Here is a 22,787-nt window from a genome sequence, read left to right on the forward strand (position 1 = left end):
GTGATGCAGACTGAGAAAATGAGTTGGAAAGCAGACACTCCATCACTGGAAGTTGTTTTAGACTAATAGGAGGAGTGATATCATGGTCTTGTAAGAGACAAAGAAATTTTGCTGTGAGTACTGTAGAAGCTGAATATATGGCCCTGTCCTCCACTATCCAAGAAGCTCTTAGATGAGTGAAATAGAATCTCCTCCTACATTAAAGCGAACTGTGGTATTTTGTGACAATATGGGAGCTATTAAACTTGCAAAAGATAATGTCACCAGTACAAGATACAAACATATTGACACAAGGCATCACATTATAAGACATCATGTGGAACAGGGGAATATAATCCTCAGTTACCTATGCACAGAAGAAAGCCATTCAGTAAGGGCAAATTTCAGAAGCTGGTGAACATTATGGTTTAACCTGGGATGTATAGTGTTGAGTATCTGAAAAATATTTGTTCAAGGGGAAGTGTTGGAGATATGTGAACAAACATTTTCCAGCATGCATAGTGGCGCGCAAGATATGATGTGCAGAGTGCATTAGACTCTATGGAATATAAATGTTCCATGTTTGTTGATGGAGTAACGTAATATAATTTGGTAGTCAAATGTATTAGTATGTGTTGTGCGAATAAAGCATAAGTTTATTTTGTCCCTTAAATAGTTGTTACCTGTCATTTATCTGCAGTAATCTGCATAAACTACAACAATTTGCAGTAGTGATTGTTACCTTGTTTTGGCAGTTATTTAGGATATGTTGCAATTTCCGATGTGTCGGTCACGTTGGAGACGGGTAGCAGAGATCAAACTGATGCCGAATCGACGACTGCCTCACATTAACTACACTACTGGCCATTAAAATTGCCACACCACGAAGATGACGTGCTACAGACGCGAAATTTAACCGACAGGAAGAAGATGCCTTCATATGCAAATGATTAGCTTTTCAGAGCATTCACACGAAGTTGGCGCCGGTGGCGACACCTACAAAGTGCTGACATGAGGAAAGTTTCCAACCGATTTCTCATACACAAACAGCAGTTGACCGGCGTTGCCTGGTGAAACGTTGTTGTGATGCGTCGCGTAAGGAGGAGAAATGCGTACAACCACGTTTCCGACATTGGTAAAGGTCGGATTTTAGCCTGTCGCTATTGCGGTTTATGTATTGCAACATTGGTGCTAGCGTTGATCGAGATCCAATGACTGTTAGCAGAATATGGAATCGGTGGGTTCAGCAGAGTAACACGGAACGCCGTGCTGGATCCCAACGGCCTCGTATCACTAGCAGTCGAGATGACAGGCATCTTATCCGCATGGCTGTAACGGATCGTGCAACCACGTCTCGATCCCTGAGTCAATAGATGGGGACGTTTGCAAGACAACCACCATCTTCACGAACAGTTCGACGACGTTTGCGGCAACATGGACTATCAGCTCGGAGACCACGGCTACGGTTACCCTTGACGCTGCATCACAGACAGGAGCGCCTGTGATGATGTACTCAACGACGAAGCTGGGTGCACGAATGGCAAAACGTCATTTTTTCGGATGAATCCAGGTTCTGTGTACAGCATCATTATGGTCGCATCCTTGTTTGGCGACATCGCGGTGAACGCACATTGGAAGCGTGTATTCGTCATCGCCATACTGGCGTATCACCCGGCGTGATGGTATGGGGTGCCATTGGTTACACGTCTCGTTCACCTGTTGTTCGCACTGACGGAACTTTGAACAGTGGACGTTACATTTCAGATGTGTTACGACCCATAGCTCTACCCATCATTCGATCGCTGCGAAACGTTACATTTCAGCAGGATAATGCACGACCGCATGTTACAGGTTTTGTACGGGCCTTTCTGGATACAGAAAATGTTCGACTGCTGCCCTGGCCAGCACATTGTCCAGATCTCTCACGAAATGAAAACGTCTGGCCAATGGTGACCGAGCAACTGGCTCGTCACAATACCCCAGACACTACTCTTGATGAACTGTGGTATCGTGTTGAAGCTTCATGGGCAGCTGTACATGTACAAGCCATCCAAGCTCTATTTGACTCAATGCCCAGGCCGTTATTACGGTCAGAGGTGGTTGTCCTGGGTACTGATTTCTCAGGATCTATGCACCCAAATTACGTGAAAATGTAATCACATGTCAGTTGTAGTATAGTATATTTGTCCAATGAATACCCGTTTATCATATGCATTTCTTCTTGGTGTGGGCTCACCGGTCAGGAGGCGGTGGCGTCGGGCTTGGCGGAGAGCCTGGCGATCTCCCGGCGCACTCCGCGCAGCTCGTGCAGCTCGACGTCGCGGGAGGCGAGCGTGGCGCGCACCGCCGCCGCCTCGGCGCGCGACTCGGCCAGCTCCTCCTGCAGCCGCGACGCCTCCAGCTGCGCGCTCGCCAGCGAAGATTGCGCCGTCGACGCCTCCTGGCGACATTTAGGCACGTTGTGGGGATACGACCTTGCGTCTTGACTTCTGTCGCTGCTGCTGTCGTTGTTGCTGCGCTATTCAGTCGGAACACTGGTCTTATACAGTTCTCGACACTAATCTGTCCACTGAAAGCATCTTCACCACTACATAACAACCGCAAGGCACATTCATCTGACTCTGCTCACAGTAGTCAACCCCTGACCTCCATCCATAATTTCCACCCTCCCCCTCTCCCTCGCATTACCGACTTTGCGTCTCCGTCGTGCCTCAGGATGCGTCCTGTCAACCGGTCCCTTCTTTTATTCAAGCCATACCACAATTTCATTTTTCCCCAATCCAATTCATTACCTCCTCATAAGCTACGCAATTTACCCGTCTAATCTTCAACATTCATCTGTATCACAGCATCTCAAAGCTTACTATTCTCTTCCACACAAAGCTACACTCCAAACAAATACATTCAGAAAAGACTTTTCGACACTTCAATCTCTCGTCCTCAAAATCGCTTTCTTTCCTACTGCCACTCTGCACTTTACATCCTCTCTTGTTCTGCCATCGTAACTTATTTCACTGCCAAAATAACGAAACTCGTCGACTAATTTTAGTGTTTCATTTCTTCACCCAGTTCCCTCAGCATCGCCTGATTCGACTCCACTACATTCCATTACTCTTATTCTACTTTTGTTGATATACGTCTTATAAACATGACAAAACTCTTCCATTTGTTAACCAAGATGTATGAGACTGACGAAATACCCTTAGACTTCAAATAGAATATAATAATTCCAAAAAAAACAGGTGCTGACAGATGTGACAATCACCGAACTGTCAGTTAGTAAGTCACGGTTTCAGAATACTAACACGAATTCATTACAGAAGAATGGAAAACTGGTAGAAGTCGACCTCAGGGAAGATCAGTTGGGATTCTGGAAAAATGTAGGAACACGCGAGGCAGTAATGACCCTACGACTTCTAAGAAGACTTCTTAGAAGATAGATTGAGGAAAGGCAAATCTACGTTCATAGCATTTGTAGACCTAGACAAAGCTTTTGACAAAGTTCGCTTTATTACACCCTTTGAAATTCTGAAGATAGCAGCAGTAAAATGCAGGAAGCAAAAGGCTATTTACAACTTGTACAGAAACCAGATACCGATAATAAGAGTCGAGGTACACGAAGGGGAAACAGTGGCTGAGAAGGGCTGTAGCCTATCTCCGATGTTATTCAATTTGCGCATTGAGCAAGCAGTAAAGGAAATCACAGAAAAATTTCGAGTTGTAATTGAAGTTCAGGCGGAAGAAATATAAACTTTCAGGTTTGCCGATGACATTGAAATACTGTCAGAGAAAAAAATGGCTCTGAGCACTATGGGACATCACACAACACCCAGTCATCACGAGGCAGAGGACTGTCAGAGACATCAAAGGACTTGGAAGCGCAGTTGAACGGAATGGACAGTGCCTTGAAGGGTGGATACAAGATGACCATCAACATAAGCAAAACGAGGGTAATGGAGTGTAGTCTAATTAAGTCAGTTCATGCTGAGGGAATTAGATTAGGATATGAGTGTGGATGAATTTTGCTTTCAGTGCAGCAAAATAAACTGACGATGGCCGAAGTAGAGCGGACATAAAATATAGACTCGCTCTGACAAGAAAAGCGTTTTTGAAGAAGAGAAATTTGATAACATCGAGGGTAAATTTAAGCGTCAGGAAGTCTTTTCTGAAAGTATTTATATGGAGTGTAGGCATGTATGAAAGTGAAACATTGACGATAAGTAGCTTAGACAAGAAGAGAATAGAAGCTTTCGAATGTGGTGCTACAGACAAATGCTGAAGATTAGATGGGTAGATCACGTTACTAATGAGGAGATACTGAACAGAACTGGGGAGAAAAGAAATTTGTGGTACAACCTGGCTAGAAGAGTTGTTCGGTTGGCAGACCACACTCTGAGGCATCAAGGGATCCCCAATTTAGTATTGAAGGGAACGTGGGCGGGCAAGAGAGCGGGAGGGGGGTGGGGGGGTAAAAATCGTAGAGGGACACTAACAGATGAATAGACTAAGCAGATTCAGAAGGACGTATGTTGCAGTAGTTATTCGCAGATGAAGAGCCTTGCACAGGATAGAGTGGCATGCAGCGCTGCATCAAAACAGCCTTCGAATTGAAGACCACAAGAACAACAACAACCTCTTTTGAAGGCACCATCCGTAGCGTTTAACTGATATTCCAAGTCGTTTTCAGTCTCTGACAGAATTACGGAGTCGTAGGTAAGCGTCAAATTCTTTATTTTGTTCCGTGAACAGTAGTTCTATCCGCAAATTTTTCTTTGGAATTCTTAACTGCTTCTTCAAGTACAGACTGTATAACATCCGGCATAGGGTACAGCCTTGTCTCACTCTTGTAACTTCAATCTGGTTTCTGCACAAGTTGTAGATGATCTTTAGTTCCATATGTTCTATTCCTGCTAACTTCACAGTTTCAAAGAATATTTTCCAATCAAAGTGTCAAAAGCTTTCTGTAAATCTACCATTCCCTCTGTGAGTGCCCTTCGTGCTTCAGCCCTTACACAATCGAGTGTGGCCCTCCGGAAGAGCAACGAAATAATCATAGCTCAGTATTTGGTGTATGTACTCGTCGAACATTCAAGTGTGAGAAATGTGGTCGAGTGTAGTAAAAAAGTCTGTAATGGAAAAACTTTTAAGTTTGCTGATGAAACTGTACATTTGTCAGAGACGACAATGAAGTTGGAAGATCAGTTGGACGGAATTGACACTGTCTTGAAAAGAGTTTACAATATGAATATCAACAATTGTAAAATAACAGAAATGCAATGTAGTAGAATTAAATAAAGTGCTGCTCAGAGGCTAGATTAAGAAGCGAGAGTAGGTAACTTTTGTTATTTGGGCAGCAAAATAAAGAGACGATGACCAAAACAGAGAGCATATAAAACTCAGGGGACTCTTAAATAAATTAAATTCGCCACTTAACATTTTCGATAGATCGTTTAAAGTTTTCTTGTCAAAAATACCTCTAGTGAAATGTACATCACTCGCATTGACAGTACATACTATACGTTAGGGGATTGGTAACACTTGTTCTTTGGTATACGGAGTTAACGCTCTTCTATATGAGGCAGGGAGATATCATTTTCAGTTACGCGCATTTACATATAACGAAGATGGAACTGCATGGAAAGAAAGTTCAAAGCACTACAATTTCAATAATTACTAAAACTGTAAAATGTGCGAAACTTACGTTTTTTAAATTCTTCAGTTCCTCTTTCTTCTTTGCTAGCTTGTCTTGTAGTCGGCGTATGATCTTCGCTTGATCTGTTAAAAGAAAATTGTAACAGTAAAGTATGAACAATTCTGTATTTGTTAACTGTTAAATTATACTTTGACACAACAAGAGTGTAAAGTCAAGCGTCCGTAGATGTTAAAAATAAGTATTTGAATCTTATGGAGCGTTAAATGCATGGTAACAAGAACAGGATAACGATTTTAATATTCTAATTAAGAATTATTTCAAGGAATTATGTTTACATACATGTACAAAGTTTGTGATTGTATGTTAGTAGTGTTTGCGACGTTAAAAGCGAGGACACTGAGAAACCACAGCGCCAGCATGAACTGAAGTTGAAACTATGAATAACAGCTGCGTACTACTGCAGAGAATAATGAAGGGCGCGTGGAAACATAGTGACAAAGCAATGCAATTGAAGCGTTGTACCTACTGTCGAATTACCAGAGCAGTATGTAGCAAGAATGCACTCTACCATGTGTTACTCAGTAAGCTCAAGTTGCTGGATTGCGATGGACATTGGACTGCAGCGGTTAGCGTGCACACGGAAGAAGAGCACGATAGCTCGTCGTCCGCCTACAGTTACGTGGAACACAGGCACAGGATCGATCAATTAACACTTTGCCGTCCGCACGTCTCGTACAAATTTATTCGCTTGACGCCGGCAGCGCTAGTTCGGATTACTTGGTTTGCCGCCGGCCGCTTGTCACCTTTCCGTTGATGACGAGATTCAAACACATTGACTTTTGCGCGCTTTAATTTTCCTGAAATCCTCTATTTTGCCGTATCGTTCCACAAACTCGAATTTTCTTTTCATGTAACTTCTATGCAAGTTCTACGCTGTTAACAATAATCATTCATGCAGAGGTGATGCCACTTTCCATCACAAGGTGGTGTAACGGAACATATTAAACGCTTTACTTTACCGAAGTATGTGATACCCTCCAAATTCAACCAGTTTAACGAGCAATTATGATTATAGAAAAGTTATTGTGTATGTTAACAATGATTGCATAACATGTCTCCATAAACAGTCACCGAGCGAGGTGGCGCAGTGGTTAGCACACTGGACTCGCATTCGGGAGGACGACGGTTCAATCCCGTCTCCAGTCATCCTGATTTAGGTTTTCCGTGATTTCCCTAAATCGTTTCGGGCAAATGCCGGGATGGTTCCTTTGAAAGGGCACGGCCGATTTCCTTCCCCATCCTTCCCTAACCCGAGCTTGCTCTCCGTCTCAAATGACCTCGTTGTCGACGGGACGTTAAACACTAACCACCACCACCATCGTAAACAGTCAACCAATTAAATTATACTGAATAACTTGTAACAACAACAACGCTGTACTATTGTACAAATAAGTAAATTTTTTTCTTTTGATTTTTCGATAAACTTGAGTAATTGATGTTCTGCTCTCATTTCTTTTTTTGTTCATGCCATTGTGTTAAGAAAACTGTAAGCGAGTTTCAATGTGAAAATTAATGTTTATGTCAAATGTCAAGCAATATTGTAATAGAATTGAAATGTAACAAATGTTGAAGCTGTTGTAACATGTTTAAAATTGTAACTGTGCGTCTGGTCCATACGTAGGCAATGTATTAGGATATGTAGAATGCAAAACCTCGGGTGAATACCCTGTCTGTAAGGGAGCGGTAAAAGGTGGATGGCAGGCGAGCGCGGGAATATGCACGCGGGAACTGCACGGCACAACGGGCTCAGCAGTGGTAGTTGGAGTTTGGCATTGGTTTGAGCAACACGTTCTGGAGCAAGGAGGCTCTCCTGGAAGACGTAGTTTCATTGAGCCTCGGGTATGCCGTTCCAACGCCCATACAGCATGGCAAAATTCCATAGGCACTAAATGGAAAAGTATGGCGACGCTATGAAGAAATAAAGTGCCGGTACGTCAAGAGCCATAGCTGTGGTTGTATGGGTGCTCTGTGCCTCCCCATCTCGCCGCCCGCCAACCGCCGCATCGATACAAACAGGTTGAAACTTTTAGTACTGTATTCGTATGGACCAGTGTTACTTTTGTTCCATACTGTTCAATAACAACTTAATAACAACTTAAATTTTACCAGAACTTTCCTATCATTTAATTATCCTCACAACTAACCTAGACATGGTCCTTTCCAAATGTTGTGCAATCCGAGTGTCCCGAGATGAAAAATTAAAGTTTGTGTTAATAATAATTACCTGCAGACCTAGCTATGTTAGAATGGTGTTCAAAGAACTGTTTTGTTAATGAACCAGTAAATGAATAACGAAGGTCTGACAAAGTTGGAAGAATACTTAGTAATGATGTTTAATTATTTCTAGACAGATATAAAGGTATTTAAATAAGCAGGAAATAAGATAAAAAGAGTAGTAACTCATATACTGGAAATCTTGAGCGCATAATGATTTCAGTCATCAATTTTTTTACAGTGATCATAACAGTTTCAGGGTCCCCCCCTTTTTTTATTCATTTGAATTCTGAAGTGCTCTAAATTGATTTGACCAGCAAAAGTTAAAGTCAATATAAAATCCAAAATTTATCAGTGTTTTTATCTTTAACAAAATTGACATTGTGTGTGTGACTCGAAAGTGCTGTTTCTAGGGTAACCTATGCCCGATTTTAATCAGATCAATAGACAGTACTAAGTTTTGTAGTATACATTATAGTGTAGTGTTATGTATTTATGGTTTTTCCATATCAGTACAGAACGTGAAACTATCAGTTCAATAGATTTTATGGTTCTAAAGTTCTACTATATTATGCAGTGTTACTACTTGTTGCTTTGCACGAATATCTGCCAACTTGTACAGGGAAGAAACTCAGTTAATGCCTAATTAGGCTGGCGTCCGTATTATTAACAAATTGGTAGCATCTTCTGTGTTGTTTTTTTGTCCGTCCTGACGTCTAGTTGCATTTCGGACTTACTTGACGTATCATTGTTATTACAGAGTGGGTGTAAGTCTGATTAGCCACCATTCAGGTACACGTGGTCAATATCTATACAAAAATCCTGTCTCGTAAGGTAAACCCCACTCACTTACCATAGTACAGACTTTAGTGAGTATTGTGTGCCACAAGCGCACGTTACAAACTGATCCACACAAAAGTTAATATCACTTGATCACTGATACAGCAAATGTCATCATGTAAAAACACTAAGTTCATCTTAAATAATTAATATGAAGTACGAAAAATAGCGCCCAACTTAGGTATTTTGGATCTCCTTAAATAAAAATCATCCAGTGAAACCTATTTGTTCACTAGGACCGTTTTCACTCAATATTCACGCAAACACTCCTATTTTAGACGAAAACCAATGTAATTCTTAGTAATTCATGTTATTTACTTATTTATGCAAATTAGAGAAGTCAGTTGACAAACTTCTAAAAAACGGCCTTTTTGTAACAAAGAATTATTCTGTCAAGTCAACAAATCTGTCTGTCATTTTAATAACCTGTCAAATTATGTCACTTGATATAAATTAATAACTTTTCTGCACAAATTACGATAACAGATGTACATGTGGCTTATAAACTACATTTCTTTTTAGTAGTTCTTTGACAAGGTTATAAATACAAGCAGGGTCGGGAACGCAGTCGGAATGTCACAAAGTGTGTATGTGTGTTATTGTTCGAGGTGGATAAACAATGCAAAGAACATGTAAATGAAGTACTACTTTGTGTTGTGTCATTGTCTTTGGTGGACAATGGAATTAAGATGGCCACCAGAGTAATAAATATTTGAATTTTAGATATTTGTTGGTTTCGCTCGTTATTTATCATCAAAAGCACATAAAAAACACGGGACCTCATCTCTTTTATCCCTAGACAACCAGATTTAGAGCCAGCATCAACATCGAGACACAGCAGCGATCCAGCAAGCAGCAGCAATTACCACAATGCATTTTAATGGCGCCAACCTAACATCAAGTGCTAACAAGCTCCGTAAATGGGAGTGAAATAGTGCGATTATAGCAATATTACGACTAGGCGACCATTACAGTGCCAATAGTTCCACCACTGTTTTTGCTAAAGGCTGTCCAGCACCAGAATATATCTTGAATGAGGAAATGTAACCCGTACTCGAATCACACAGCATCCGAATGAGTATGCTGTATTTCGTAATTTTCGACGGATTGTAAACTTTAAAATTTAACCGTATAATAATTCTTTATCAATTGAGATGTTTTGACTTAGATTAAACGTTTCTTTAAACTTTTTGGAAAAATAATCAGCTACGAATTGCACTTTGACAAGCCGGTCGGCGCTATCCGGTTTATTGTTGCTGTCGGAAAAATGTAAAAATGATAATATTTGTCTGATCGGTTGCGGGACATCGTTTTGCGAAATATCGGTGTGTCTATCAACGGATTCGTTGACCAAAATCATCGATTCATGCTTTACTTATAATTCCTATAAGGATAGCAAGCCCAAAGCATTTTCTAAGTTCGGGTCCCGTAACGTCGACAAATTTAGCACTTTTTAATCCAGTTTAATTCTATTGCAATTTTGACTGTAGTGCTTGTTGGTTTCGTTGCTAATATATTCAATTAGATCGTTCACAATATATAATTCTACGATATCCTCGACGCTCTGTGTATCTTTGGGAAATATGTTTGGACCCAGGGATCCTTCAAATTTATTATTGGTCCTCGGTAAATCAAAGTCTGACCACTGTGTACTGTCTTCTTCGTCTGATTCAGCCGAATCAGTTGGCAACCGTTGCGTTCGCCGAATTCTTCTTGGTCGTATTTCACTATCTTCCTACGATTCTGGTTCACTTTCATTTTTTTGATATCCAATGTCTTCTTCCCAACCGGCCAAGTCGCCCGGAACGTCAGATGAGACGTCCGCGCATTCATCGTAAATAATCCTATTGTCTCTTTCGTCCGCCATGATGAAAGGGCACATGTACTTATAAAAACATAAAACTTGTTGACGTATGTAACTTATTTTTACCTAAACAAAACACCAACAGAATGCAAATGATAATTAAGTGCTGCTGCAGGCCACTGCGCGATTGTATGCTCACGACATCACTGTGGTGTCGCCGGCCACTGAGCGATACCATGCAGACGACACCACTGCGGTGTCGCCGGCCGTTGGCCGCTATTCCGCGCACACCACTATGGTGTTGGCATAGTGTTAATTATCCTCATATTTTTGTGTGGCATCTAACGGTGTTGTACGCTTGAGGTTGAGCTACACGAAGTTCGTTCTAGTATTCATTGTCCCCAAAGACCCCTCCTCCAGCTGCGTGCAGTACCACATTACGTATTCAGAATACAATTCCAAATAAACTATATAGATTAATCATGATAACGACTTCGTTGTGTGAACTGATGACTTCTGCTGAGACAGATTCTCAAAATTCTGCCATCTCCACAATAATGAATTAGGCAAATGAGTATACTTCACGCAAGTGTTCATAACTCGCAAATTCGGTGACTAGGTCGGTGGTCAAACTGATTCAGAATGCTCTTCAAGACGAAATGTGGACCACCCTTGTTCGCTAAGGCGTTGTGTTGTTCTAATAGAATGTCCCAGTATTTTATGGTTCATGAATCGTAGACGGAATTCGAGGGCATCTCCAAGCAGTTTCCATACTAATTTTATCAGCTGACTTTTGACGGAATACCAGTGGACCCTATTCCTGACACTAGTTAAGCCACACACTTGTATGGGACAGATTATAATGTACAACCTGAGCAAGGCGATGCACTTCTCAAGACACAGGTTTCACATTCGGCGCGTCCCATTTAGGGTCTTTGCAATTTCCCTAAGTTATCTGAGGCGATTGGCAAATGGTTTCTATGACAAGTCAGCGTCTGATTTCTCCATCACGTTAGTGCATCTGAGCTCGTACTCTACTTCTAACCGATTCTGGGATTCCTCTGACCACGTTACGTTTTTACAGCCCTATGTTATTTGCTGAATTTAGTCGTCAGATCACAGAAGGCTCTATCTTGTATCCTGTAGCTTAATAGATACATTCTATGGGTCTTCTGCTCGGATGCCCCCCATTACGTGGAAAAGTATCTACTGTAGTAAAACTTGTATTACATTTTGTCTTCACAATATTCAATAAAGCTTACGATTGCACTGAAATCTTGCTGCTAACCATCGCTGATCAAGACTATGCCTGTGAAGTAGCGGGGATGATATACAGCGTTGTCCACGGTGATTGTTTCTCTCTTGTGTATAATATTTTCACTATACTTACTACACTGTAGACAAGGAATTTAAACAGTCAAAGAATTTGATTTAACTCTATGATAATTCCTTATAAGTAGTGGTATTTTGTTGATAGTTGCTTTCAAAAATATCCAGTCACTCCGTAAGCATAATGGTGCATCCTTCAAAATGTTTACTTCCTGCCAGTGCGTAACAGGCAAGCCTCATACTAAGTGAATGAGGATTGGAGATAGATAAGGGAATTCCACATTGTTCTCCTGTGCATGATTCTAGTGAAGGTGGCCTACCATTTCCTACCTCTGACGTCTAATGAAGAGTCAAGTGTTATCCGTGATGTGTAGATGACTGTGTAGAGGACTTCCACAGTGTAGTGTTGTGTCTGCATTATTATGGATGCAATTGGAACTGTCAAACTCGATGCTGGCATATAACCTACTCTTCCTCAATAGTAACAAGAAGGTGATTGAGCTTAATATCCTCAGGATCACGATCAGTAGTTTTAAATGTCCTCTCTCCATCAAACATTGTGGAGAGGTTTCGAATTTACTCCAGAACATTGGTGGTTCTTTTACTTTTGCAACCATACATTTTTAATCATTAGAGATACTGATCTACCAGTGTGATGCAGCCATCTCTAAAATCTCGAAAAGTGCAGGGTTGGCTGTGTTCTAAATAAAATGAGCTGGAAACTTCCAGACAGACTGTGGATGTTCCATGTCGCACAAGATATTATCACACAGTTCAAAATTTTTAAATTTTATATTTATTGTTGTTCTCATATATTACCCCCTCAGTAGTCTAATTCGCCACAGCACGCTTTCTGCCTGAGTGCTCGTCTCAAAAACAGCCAGTTCGAGTTCACGTCATGGAAGAAATTTTCAGCGCCAATATGCAGCCAATAATGGGAGAAATGCGGTGACGTGAAGTTCCCGAGCCCCAGCCTATACACCAATGTTCCGGATTAAATTCAAAATCTCTCCACACTTTTCAATGGAGGGAGGGAATCATGAGTTTTCCATTGGATGCAGATGTTAAGCTCAATAACCTCCTTGGGGCTATTTAGGAGGAGTAGGTTAAATGCCAGCATCGGGTTATACCATTCCAATTTCATCCATAACCATGCAAACACGATACCGCACTGTAGAAGACTTCTACACAGTTATCTACACATCACTTATAACAGTTGACGCTTCATAAAACATCAGAGGCATGCAATGGTAAGCCACCTCCACTAGAACGTTGCACAGGATAAAAATTTGGAATTCCCTTATCTATTCCCAATTCTCATTCACCTACTACTGGACTTACTGCTACGCACTGACACGAGGCAAACGTTTTGAAAGGTGCTTGTAGAATTTCTGGAAATTTTTGAGAGCAAGTATCCAAAAAGTACCATTCCATATAAGAAAGTTATCACCTAGTTAACTTGAATTCCTTGAATAACTTTTTACCACATACTTCGTTACGTATTACATTGTGCTTCACAGAATTCGTTTAGCCATTCTAAGATTATACATCAGACTCACTGTCCTATCCTCAACATGTAGACTAGCATATTTTTATGTAACAACTAATGGCATAATACAGTGAGATTCATATAAACCTGAACTACTTTAATGAATTATAACATTTGAACCAGTAATGGGACACATTTGCAATTTTGGGAGATGATAATACACAATTGGAAGATTACCTACAAACATACAGAGTTCTCATGGCAAATCTTGTAAGTGTCCTCGACCAACATCGATGCACAGCTGTACTCGTTTCACTATATTCTGCAACGCTGCTTGAAGTGTATCGTCGCCAACGTTGCTTATTTCGTGTGTAATTACATCATGGAGTTCTGCAGTTGTCGGTAGTCTATTGTTGTATACTTGAGTTTTAAGATACCCCCACAAGAAAAAATCCGGGGGTGGGCACAAATTTTTTGAGATTATTCAGTTACAGAAGAAACTGGTTAGAAGTTGCATGGAAGCGATTGGCGTGTAACACGTTGCTCCATCGTGTTGGAAATAACCTTCCGTAAGATCTACGTCCTCTATCTGTACTGAAGGTGCCTGTACAAACTTTAGTGGCTACGGTCGTATCAAAGAAAATGGGGCCAACAATCCTAGAAGCTGACATCATTCAGTGATGCTTCATGGATGAATGGGGATTTGCACCTGTCCAGTATCTGCTGTTTTGTATGTTGATTAACCTGACAGATGGAACCATACCTCATGTGTAAACGAAGTTACGGAGATACAGTGTGGACGTTGAATAATAAACCCTTCAAATCATCAATAGAAACGCGTTCTTTTCTCGTGATCTGTTCGTTGCAATGCTTGCATCAGATGCACTCTGTAAGGTCGCTGCCGGCCGTGATGACCGAGCGATTCTAGGCGCAGTCCGGAACCACGCTGCTGTTACGGTCGCCTCGGGCATGGATGTGTGTGATGTCCTTAGGTTAGTTAGGTTTAAGTAGTTCTAAGTCTAGGGGACTGATGACCTCAGGTGTTAAGTCCCATAGTGCTTAGAGCCATTTGAACCATTTGTAAGGTCGCAATACAGATTTTTTTGCAGCTCCCTGACATGTGCCATATGAAATGCGCCTCTCGGCTCAATCGGTGCAACAATTTCCTTGGAGAGTTCTCCAAGAGTCTTCGAACATTATTAGTAACTTTCGTAATCAATGCAATCAATGTTTGCCACTGTCATTGTTCAGTACACCAGTTGTCTCCAGCTTTGTTGCCTTTGTTGGAGCATCGTGCACATTGAATTCTCTCCAGAATGTCCATTATGTTGTAGTGAATGAGTATGTCTTACAACATATTTTCACAATGAAAACCTTATCCCTAATTGTGTACTGCATGTTTCTGCCAGCTAAAGACTGCAAACGGTTCACTAACTTGCTCGTTATGTCACACGCTCGGAAGTACCCATTCACAGACTTCAAAAACCGTGACCGACGAGACGACGACGAACTAACACGAGCCGAGCAAGAGCGGAACTACACTGAAGTAACGACCTCATGGGAAGAAACAACGCTCGACTTGCCAACAATGGGTGGTACTTCTGACTCGTCCAGAGCTACTGAGGTCATTAAAACAACTCTATGAGCTTTTGGAGAGAAATTATGATCCAGTGAAGTAGCTTAATTTTATATGAAACGCCCTGTATTATAAGGGACTTGTTCTGGAACGGCCCCATGATAAATACGGTAGTGCCATTTTCAGCAGACCAAACCTAAATATCACACCAACTTTGAAGACCGAGAGGGATGACATCGAGATTCTTTCAGTATGTAAGCCACACTTCTGCGCTACTTCTATATACAAGCCTCAGAATGTCGACTTCTCGTTCGAAGCACGTAACAACATTAACCACCAGAACGTAAACTTCATCCCTGGCGATTACAACCGCCGAAGCACATCATGGGGATCCCCAAAATCAGATACCAACGGTGAAAAACTAGAGACCTGGACAGAGAGTAATGATCTTCAGCTAATTCATGATCCAAAGCTGCCGGCATCCTTCAACAGTGGTCAGTGGAGGAGAGGCTACAACCTCGATAATATTCCAAGTCTCTCTCCGTGGCAAGAAGAGCAGATGGCGCATACAAAAGAATGGCTTACCTCAAGGCAGTGTGCTCGCCCCTGTGCTCTTCAATGTTTAAACTAATGACCAGCCCATAACGGAAAATTCCAGGCTTTTCATCTATGCTAACGATACTGCAGTGGCTGCTCAAGGAAAGACGTTTGAAGAAGTAGATGAAAGGTTGACTTCTGCGCTAGATACGCTTGGCTCCTACTACAAAGCCAATCATCTAAAGCCAAATCCCAACAAGACTCAGGTGTGCGCATTTCAATTGAAGAGTAGAGAAGCTCGGCGGGAACTGGACGTTACATGGCAAGGCAAACGACTGGAGCATTGTTCAGCACCAGTATATCCGGATGTTACCCTTGACCGAACTCTGTCCTTCAAGAAACATTGCCATAACACCAGGCTGAAAGTTAGTTCACGGAATAACATCTTGAGGAAGCTCACATCCACTGCCTGGGGAGCAAGTCTTCCGGTCTTGAGAATTTAGGCTCTTGCTTTATGTGTGTCTGCTGTAGAGTATGTTCACCTGAGTGGAGTTCAAAATCAAATGGCTCTGAGCACTATGGGACTTAACTTCTCAGGTCATCAGTCCTCTAGAACTTAGAACTACTTAAACCTAACTAACCTAAGGACATCACACACATCCATGCCTGAGGCAGGATTCGAACCTGCGACCGTAGCGGTCGCGCGGTTTCAGACTGTAGCGCATAGAACTGCTCGGCCACAACGGCCGGCCTTGTATGGAGTGCATCCACTCACACCAAACAGGTTAATATTGCAATCAAAGAGACCGTCCGAATCTTGTCAGGATGTACGGAGCCAACTCCAGTCGATAAAATCTACCCAGTTGCTGGAATGGCTCCCCCCACTATTAGAAGGGCTGTTGCTGCTGATGTAGAGAGGACTAAGCAAACTTATGATCCCTAACATCCACTGCATGATCATCAGGCTGTAGACCGTCGACTAAAGTCGAGAAAGAGCTTCATCGCCAAGACTCAACCACTAGAGGGAACACCAGAGTCTAACTGCATCACCAGGTGGAAGAGCAAGCTACCCTGCAAAGGAAAAGCTAGCTCCAGGAAATGACTTGCCCTACCCTATTTGGAGATCGCTCAATCGTCTTAAGGTGAGCGTTCCTTTTTGCAAGACCAACATGCGAAAATGGGGCATTCTTCCAGCTGATGTAGATACATCCTGCGAGTGGGGAACAACACAAGACCCGGCCCACCTGTTAATTTGTCCTCAACATGAACAACCCTGCACAACACAGGACCTGATCGAGGGAAACAACAAGGCCATCAGAGTTGCTACCTTCTGGAAATGCTGACCGGACACGGAAAAGAATGAATGAATAAGGGTATATACTTCTATTATACTGCAGTGGGAAGTAAAGATAAAAGAGAAAAGGCAAAAATTCAGGAAAGGGGAAAAAGAGAAACATACATAAAATACAATATACATTAAGGTTTGTTGGTGCCATGGGAAAGTAGTGGGAGCTGACTCGCCTGCGGCCTTGTCTGTGAGCTGCTGTACTGATCGCTCCAGCTCGCGAGTCTCTGCCGTGGCCTTCTGTAGCTCCTGCTCCAGCTGCTCCGCTCGCTGCTCCTCTGCTTCGCACCGCTCCTCCGCTGCGTTAAGTGCTGACTCCAGGCGAGTCTTAGTCTCCTCCAGCCGGGCCACCTGCACCCACGGATCACCACGTACATTGTCTGTTCACGGGGATTTGCAGCAACACACAGATTAAATTAAATGCAGGATTTTAAATACGCGTGACACAAGCTGGGAAGTTGTGTCAGTGAGCCCTTTCACCATGGCATCACCGTACAAGTACATCATCGTCATCATCTTTTCTTCAAGGAATAGGCTTTTTGCCCTGTTCCACTACAGAACTGTTTGTTCACTTTTTGTCTTTGACATTCAATGCTTCTCTTTCCTACTGGGTAACACACCATTGCAGCTTTAGTTCCTGTTATCACATGTACCTTGGACATTGTATTTCCAGTACAGTGTGCATTTTTCAGTTACACACACCACAAAAAAGTTTTGCATCACCCCAGTTCCCAGAACGCCTGAAGATAGACGTTGAATGTGGATATTGTATCACAGACACAGTCCCTTTGACTGTTCAGAGATGTCACTAAATCCGCCCAAAGGTGTAAACAACCAAGCATGAACAGCGCCTATTATACGGAGGGGGTTCGACAGACGATCAGATCCAGTCATTTCACCAGGAAGGAGGTGCACGGCTAGCGTTGTCTGTAGTTCAACCATGCATAGACGGTCAATACCGCGGTTCGATCGCGTCCGCATTGCTACTTTGTGCCAGAAAGAGCTCTCAACAAGGGAAGTGTCCAAGTGTCTGGGAGTGAACCAAAGTTCGGACATGAAGGAGATACAGAGAGACAGGAACAGTCGATGACAAGCCTCGCTCAGGCCGCCCAACGGCTACAACTGCAGTGAACGACCGCTACCTACGGATTATGGATCGGAGGAATCCCGACAGCAACGCCACCATGTTGAATAATGCTTTTCGTGCAGCCACAGGACGTCGTGTTACGACTCAAACTGTGTGTAATGGTCTGCATGATTCGCAACTTCACTCTCCACGTCCATGGCGAGGTCCATCTTTGCAACCACGACACCATGCAGCGCAGTACAGATGGGCTTAACAACATGCCGAATGGACCGCTCAGGATCAGCATCATGTTCTCTTCACCGATGAGAGTCGCGTATGCCTTCAACCAGACAACCATCGGAGACGTGTTTGGAGGCAACCTGGTCAGGCTGAACGCCTTAGACACACAGTCCAGCGAGTTCAGCAAGGTTTTGGAGTGGCGTTATGTGGGGTCGACGTACACCGCTGGTGGTCATGGACGGCGCCGTAACGGCTGTACGATAGGTAAATGCCATCCTCCGACCGATAGTGCAACCATATCGGCAGCATATTGGCGAGGCATTCGTTTTTATGAACGACAATTCGCACCCCCATCGTTCACATATTGTGAATGACTTCCTTCAGCATAACGACATCGCTCGACTAGAGTGGCTAGCATGTTCTCCAGACATGAACCCTGTCGGACATGCCTGAGATAGATTGAAAATGGTTGCTTATGAATGACGGGACCCACCAACTACTCTGGGGTTCACGCTGAATCGCCGTTGAGGAGTGGGATAATCTGGACCAACAGTGCCATGATGAACTTGGAGATAGTATGCCACGACGAATACAGGCATGCATTAATGCATGAGGACATGCTACTGGGTATTAGAGGTACTGGTGTGTACATCAGTCTGGACCATCACTTCCGATCACTGTATGGCGCTACAACATGCAATGTGTGGTTTTCATGAGCAATAAAAAGGGTGGAAATAATTTTATATTGATCTCTATTCCAATTTTCTGTATAGGTTCCGAAACTCTCGGAACCGATGTTATGCAAAACTGTTCTGATGTATGTAGTTGTAACAGGTTCTACATTCAATTCTTGTCTAATATCAGTGTTTCTTTTACAATCCAGTAATGAATATCCCACTACAAAATGGAGGAATGTCACCTCTGATGATTCGATTTGGTATAATGATATAATGTTAGGGTAGGGTCCAGCCTTCGTTACGATACAGCAAAGGCAAGGTTATTAATTCGTAAAGTTTAATTCATATCTCTTTGCATGTATCATACTTTAATGAGTGTTGTACGGTTCCACAGAAATGTCTGAAGCTCGCCAGTCTTAGATCTACATCATCAGGCTCGGAAAATATAAATATCTAGAAAACAGTTTTAAACTTTCGTAGTTACTTAATTGTTTGTCCATCCGTAACAGTTTTGGCTCTTATGGGTTCGAGTCATTCAAATGATATAACGTTTGTTTGTCTGTAGAGATGCGTCAGTTTGACTCAACTTATGTATCTTTCTCTCATTTTTTCCTGCTAGAGGCTGGTCATTATCAAATAGTAAAGAGGTGAAATTAAAATTATCTCATCTTAATGTGTGATCTAATATAGTCAACCATTTACGAATAATATCGTCAATATAATCATTGAGAATGGTGGGATACAGTGGATATTGTTGTTCAACTCCTTGATTAATAGCGACAGATTCTGTCCCATTTCTTTTAGTGTAGTTCCTTATTTTATTATTTCTGTGTAATTGCCATAATCAGGTGTGCTGGAACTACCATTTCCTTTAGTGATTCCCAAAGCATTTTCCTGTTTACCTTTTGAAAGTCGTTATACAATATACAAAAACGTAATAAACTGGTAATGTAAATTCTTCTCTCTTCTCAGATGCTTGTGCCAAAGTGAAATTAATGTCGGAATATGATCTGCCTTTACTAAAAGCATGTTGTACGTCTAGCATTTGCGCTTCCATTATTATCTTAATTTATTATAATTTTAGCTTGCAGTTTATAACAGAAATTTAGCAGCCAATGCTGCTCATTAACTTTGTGGTACAAGGCCCCAAAATTAACGGACACCGATAGGTGGGCATTTTGCAAAAACTGAAGTTCGCCATCAAATCGAAACACCCAGGATTGCTGATGAATTTTATCATTGTGTTGGAGCATAATGCCCGCCAACATGTAGCCAAGATACACTCCTGGAAATGGAAAAAAGAACACATTGACACCGGTGTATCAGACCCACCATACTTGCTCCGGACACTGCGAGAGGGCTGTACAAGCAATGATCACACGCACGGCACAGCGGACACACCAGGAACCGCGGTGTTGGCCGTCGAATGGCGCTAGCTGCGCAGCATTTGTGCACCGCCGCCGTCAGTGTCAGCCAGTTTGCCGTGGCATACGGAGCTCCATCGCAGTCTTTAACACTGGTAGCATGCCGCGACAGCGTGGACGTGAACCGTATGTGCAGTTGACGGACTTTGAGCGAGGGCGTATAGTGGGCATGCGGGAGGCCGGGTGGACGTACCGCCGAATCGCTCAACACGTGGGGCGTGAGGTCTCCACAGTACATCGATGTTGTCGCCAGTGGTCGGCGGAAGGTGCACGTGCCCGTCGACCTGGGACCGGACCGCAGCGACGCACGGATGCACGCCAAGACCGTAGGATCCTACGCAGTGCCGTAGGGGACCGCACCGCCACTTCCCAGCAAATTAGGGACACTGTTGCTCCTGGGGTATCGGCGAGGACCATTCGCAACCGTCTCCATGAAGCTGGGCTACGGTCCCGCACACCGTTAGGCCGTCTTCCGCTCACGCCCCAACATCGTGCAGCCCGCCTCCAGTGGTGTCGCGACAGGCGTGAATGGAGGGACGAATGGAGACGTGTCGTCTTCAGCGATGAGAGTCGCTTCTGCCTTGGTGCCAATGATGGTCGTATGCGTGTTTGGCGCCGTGCAGGTGAGCGCCACAATCAGGACTGCATACGACCGAGACACACAGGGCCAACACCCGGCATCATGGTGTGGGGAGCGATCTCCTACACTGGCCGTACACCACTGGTGATCGTCGAGGGGACACTGAATAGTGCACGGTACATCCAAAGCGTCATAGAACCCATCGTTCTACCATTCCTAGACCGGCAAGGGAACTTGCTGTTCCAACAGGACAATGCACGTCCGCATGTATCCCGTGCCACCCAACGTGCTCTAGAAGGTGTAAGTCAACTACCCTGGCCAGCAAGATCTCCGGATCTGTCCCCCATTGAGCATGTTTGGGACTGGATGAAGCGTCGTCTCACGCGGTCTGCACGTCCAGCACGAACGATGGTCCAACTGAGGCGCCAGGTGGAAATGGCATGGCAAGCCGTTCCACAGGACTACATCCAGCATCTCTACGATCGTCTCCATGGGAGAATAGCAGCCTGCATTGCTGCGAAAGGTGGATATACACTGTACTAGTGCCGACATTGTGCATGCTCTGTTGCCTGTGTCTATGTGCCTGTGGTTCTGTCAGTGTGATCATGTGATGTATCTGACCCCAGGAATGTGTCAATAAAGTTTCCCCTTCCTGGGACAATGAATTCATGGTGTTCTTATTTCAATTTCCAGGAGTGTAGTTACAGCTACGCTGCATAAGTTTCGATGGGAAGCCTTTACAGGTCTTACATACAGTCCCAATCGTTCCCCATGTCATTCCAATACTCTGGAGCCATGAGGACAGATACTCGTGGCCGACGATTTGCTCCGGACGAAGAGGAGCACTACTGAATATAATCATGGTTGTGTAGGCAACCGCAAACATTTTTCCATAAAGGCTTTGACCGTCTTGTCTCAGAGTATAGAAAATGTATTAAAAGTTAATAGGATTTCCTTTGAAAGAATAAACAGATCACTTATTTTCATCAGCATCGTTTCCATTTGACTGCATCTTTACATGAACGGGAAAGAGGCAAATCCACTAAGAGACGCATCCAGTATGAGTCTTACACTCTACAGTGAATTGCTCCCTGTTTTAAATTTTACTACAAATTTAAAACTATGAGCCAGACCGAGACAAAAACTGGAAACTTTTCCTTTTGCGATGGTCTTACCGAGAGAGCTCTCCAGACATAACTCAGGGCCTGGCCTGGACTCATAGCAATGCTTCTGCCAGCACCTCTCCCCTACTCTCCAGAATTCACAGACGCTTTCCTACATCCGTTGTGGGACAAGGTCTCTTGCAATAGAAGATACTGCAGAAAGAAATGTGTAAGATGGATGTACCAGGGCAAGGAAAAATTTTGGTTCGTGTCACAGTGTGGCAAATCGTTTTAATCTGACAGCAAGTTTTAGCAAAATCTCTCCAGATCACCAAACGCATCCATGACTCGTTCTCGTGTAACTCGCAATTTACACCCTCATAAATGATATATTTGTACGTATAATGTGTGAACGTGTCTGAGTCACTCAAACGTAATGGTTAGAGTTTGATACTATAGGAAAGAGTGAGTATTATTAGGCATACTGAGCTCCACGTTATCTGACTGCATTGTGCAGCAACAAGAAGTTCCAGCCATTTCTTCTGTACATGTGCATGATAGCGCTTAGCTGAAGGCTTATATGCTGCAGTATGAGGGTATCAACCGAATGTACCGAGCAGCTTACTGCCTTTAGTTAAGTCCCATTAAACAATATTTAGGACTTTTTTGCAAGGTGTACAACAACTGCACTTCCAGCTTATACCATTGTTCAGGGGCTAAGGATTGGTATTCTCGAGTAATCATAGCATGTACATCATGCGTTAATTTCCCTTTACCATGCCATGAGTACACGAACTGTTGTTGATCATTTATATTAATCACACACAGCATTTAGGGGTAAGCGCTGTATTTTATTGACTGTTTCTGAGTT

The 22,787-nt window shown here is 43.1% G+C and overlaps 1 protein-coding gene across 1 annotated transcript in view; it reads right to left on the minus strand.

Moving 5' to 3' along the window:
* Window positions 1-2,218: 2,218 nt before the first annotated feature.
* Window positions 2,219-22,787, minus strand: part of LOC124594658 — a 166,041-nt gene continuing 145,472 nt past the window's right edge. The window contains exons 11-13 of the mRNA XM_047133030.1: window positions 17,003-17,206; window positions 5,681-5,754; window positions 2,219-2,497 (exon numbers count right to left, since the gene is read on the minus strand). Of these exons, the coding sequence (XP_046988986.1) occupies window positions 2,219-2,497; window positions 5,681-5,754; window positions 17,003-17,206 (557 nt within the window). The remainder of the gene's footprint in view (window positions 2,498-5,680; window positions 5,755-17,002; window positions 17,207-22,787) is intronic.

The sequence above is a fragment of the Schistocerca americana genome, chromosome 1 (genome assembly GCF_021461395.2).
Source record: "Schistocerca americana isolate TAMUIC-IGC-003095 chromosome 1, iqSchAmer2.1, whole genome shotgun sequence".
In the NCBI taxonomy this organism is placed as follows: domain Eukaryota; kingdom Metazoa; phylum Arthropoda; class Insecta; order Orthoptera; family Acrididae; genus Schistocerca; species Schistocerca americana.